The sequence below is a fragment of the Cricetulus griseus genome, chromosome 7, assembly GCF_003668045.3.
Source record: "Cricetulus griseus strain 17A/GY chromosome 7, alternate assembly CriGri-PICRH-1.0, whole genome shotgun sequence".
Classification (NCBI taxonomy): domain Eukaryota; kingdom Metazoa; phylum Chordata; class Mammalia; order Rodentia; family Cricetidae; genus Cricetulus; species Cricetulus griseus.
This window is the reverse complement of record NC_048600.1, coordinates 63,623,653-63,626,935: the sequence shown is the minus strand read 5'-3', so window position 1 is coordinate 63,626,935 and position 3,283 is coordinate 63,623,653. Positions and strand designations below refer to the sequence as shown.

The 3,283-nt window shown below is 44.6% G+C and overlaps 1 protein-coding gene across 1 annotated transcript; it reads right to left on the bottom strand.

Moving 5' to 3' along the window:
• Nucleotides 1-530: 530 nt before the first annotated feature.
• LOC100763878 (T-cell-specific guanine nucleotide triphosphate-binding protein 2) lies at nt 531-2,218 on the bottom strand. The gene has a single exon (XM_035447780.1). The coding sequence runs from the start codon at nt 2,048-2,050 to the stop codon at nt 806-808; it is 1,245 nt and encodes a 414-aa protein (XP_035303671.1). The 5' UTR covers nt 2,051-2,218; the 3' UTR covers nt 531-805.
• Between the last annotated feature and the right edge of the window lie 1,065 nt (nt 2,219-3,283).

Sequence of the window (3,283 nt, the reverse complement as noted above, 5' to 3'; positions counted from 1 at the left end):
CCAGCCTGGTCTACAGAGTAAGTGCCAGGATAGGCTCCAAAGCTACACAGAGAAACACTGTCTTGAAAAAACAAAAAAGAAAGAAAGAAGGAAAGAAAGAAAGAAAAGAAAGAAAGAAAGGAAGGAAGGAAGAAGGAAGGGAAAAGAAAAGAAAAGTTAAAGTGGCTACTTTCTGACTCAGGCTTTTAAGAGGAGAAAAAGGAGAGGCCTGTGTTATAATGGGCTAGGGTGTGGTGGTACAGGAGATAGGGGAAGGGGACAAGGGAAAGCAGAAGGGGCAATTGTCTCTGGACAGAGAGGACCCAGATGAGGAAACATAGGCAAATGGCAGTTTATAAAGGTAAAAAGGAGAAACCTCTGTGTTAGAATTAGGTATTTAATTTTTATTGGGTATGTTAATTAGGTGAGCCAAAGGGGGCTTTTGATTGCTGGACTTCAATACTTTGGTAGCTGGAACTTGGTAGTCGGCTTCAGGAGGAGGAAGTGGCAAATGAGGGAATAAACCTTGGTGGCTAACTTCAGGGAGGTTATCTCTTAGCACAGAGACCAGTTGAAAGCAGGTGGTTACTGCTGGAAATCAAGCATAATAAATCAATGAACACAGAAAACAGGCTATGGCCCCAAACCAATCCACTCATGGGAGAGGTCTCTGAAGGAAAGCAATGGACCTCCTCTGTGGGACAAACTTCTGTGGACCTTAGGGAAGAACTGGCCTTCGAGTTTGGAGGAAGGACACCCCCTGTTCCTAACTTGGACATACAAACCCTGAAATTCATTTACTGTTTAACTAGGCCATGTTTACTATTTATATCATCTTCAAGAGATGCTTAGCATCGTCAGCCACCGTGTCAAGGAATCTTAAGCAGAGAATGTAGACTTTAAAACCCTGGATGACAGAAGACTCAGGACCTCCCATCACCGCATAAAAAGATTCAGTGCCCTTCATGACTTTTGCTGGCATGCTGTCATCCTTTACAAGGGACCAGAAATCCAAGCACTTGAGGCGGCCCCTCATGTCTTCCACGGATGTGTCCAGCTTTTCAGCAATCTCTTTAATCGATTCGTCATCCAAGCCAAAATAGTTTCGGTAATCCTTCAAGCACTGTTCTTGTTGAGGCAAATCGAAGCCACTCACGAAGGGCATGAGGGGGATGAAAGACACAGCTGCTGACTTCAAGGCCTCCAGCCAGATCTTCTCCTTGAGAAAACGTCTCTTTATCTCAATGGATGCATCAGAGATATTGGGCAACAGCAACGCAAATGTATGGCGCTTGTGCCCAGGGAGCTCCATCAGCAAAGTTTCCTCTAGCTTTGGGAAATCAAAGTCAGCCAGATCAAAGTTGGAGATCAAGAAGATGCGTGGTTCAGACACTCCAACGTCACTGAGATTAGCCAGACAGTAGTCTCGGATCTTCTGAAGGACCCTCTTCTTTTTGAAGGTTGTGGGTTTGGTTTTCTCTTCGTTATATAAGTCACTGTCCACCTTGGTTCTAACAAAGTAGAATTTCTTCCCCACATCCTTGATTTTCTGAGCCAGGAGAGCATCATTGAGGCTGAACCGAGAGGAAGAAATGATGATGAAGAAATCATAGTCAGCAAATCCCACTTTTTCTAGATAAGTGTCTGGGAGGAAATTGGGAGTCCCGGTCCCAGGCAGGTCCCAGAAGGTGACCTGGGGATATTTTGGGTGTTGATAGGGGGTTCTGTGCATGGTGGTCTCCACAACCCCAACACCAGCTGATTCCTCTGCTTCATGGCTCAGCCCTCGAAGGGCATTTATGAAGCTGGATTTGCCAGCCCCAGACTCCCCGATGACAGCGATCTTCAGGGAAGCGTCTTCTGCCGCAGCCAGGGCTTTCTGAATCTGGCTTACCATATCGGTCAGTTTTCCCTCCTGGAGGGCCTTTTGAATACAGTTCAGAGTTTCTGGAGAAAGCATGCCTCCTGCCTTACTGATTAATGAAGAGTAGTGAGGCAGGAATTCCACAGACAATTTTTGGAGATTCTTTTCTGACGAATCCTTCAGGAAGGCTGAGATGAACTGATCCATGGCTGTTACCGTGGCAGGTCTGTGAGAAAGGAAAAAGACCAGAGAGGTGAGGAGAGTCAGGTGGCAATACAGAAACCCACGGCTTCAAGACACACTGGCCCTGGGGGCCACTCCTGTCCTCACAGACTGATTCATATTCCTGGTGAGTTTAGTTGTCACCCCTTGACAGGGAATATACTTCTGTGTATATTCATCTTATTGATTGTTGAATAAAGTACTGTTTGGCCAATGAGGCAGCAAGTTAGACAGGACTAGGAGTCAAGGAGGATTCTGGGAAATGTAGTAAAGAAGTGATGATCCAGGCAGAAAATGACATAGCAGGGAGACTCAAACATAAACAAGGGAAGAAGGAAGTGGGCCCTCTTCTCCAGAGTCGCCATGTGATCCACCTTGCAAGTGAGGACGCCATGGAAGGCGTCTGATAAGATAAGTCTTATAAAATATATAGATTTATAATAATTAAGACTGAGCTAACAGATGAGAATCCTAGTCATTGACCAAGCAGCATTTGTACCTAATATAAGTCTCTGTGCATTAACTGGGGCCCTAACTTGGCAGGCAGAACTCAGGCAGCTGGCAGAAAGTGCCCACATGGCGGTAGGGCTCGGGCGGCTTTTGGTGAAAGATTTATCGGAACAACCCCTAAAGAAGACACACCTATTTTCTGTCTTGTTGGCTTCTATGTCTCAAATTCAGGAGAGGGTAGCCATCCTTGCGGTGTCAGAATAATGACCCCAAAGATATCCACACCATAACCCCCAGAATCTGTGCATATATAATTTACACAGCAAAAGTGAGTTGGCTATTGTGATTGACAGTTTTCCGATGGGGTCAATGCTTTGCATTATCCAGATGGGCTCAATTGTACATTTAATTTTGAAATAATTTTGGATTTCTGGCTTCCAAAACTAGAAGAGAATAAATTTCTGTTGTTTCAATTGCCCCATATAAACTGCCCATATTCATGGAGTAAGAACAGGTGATATGCCACACAAGTATGCAATGGCCAGTGATCAAATCACAGTAATTAGCATATGCAACACCTCAAAAACACTAACACATTTAGTATCCTTAAGACAGGAACAAAGTGTTCAGCTATGGAGAACAATTGTCTCCGGCTCATGCACAACCTCCAGAAACAATGTTCAAGAGAAACAATGTGCCTGAAATTAGTAGAACCTACTAGTTATGGCAGCAGATATGACTTGTTGACATTTCCAACATAAAATTCAG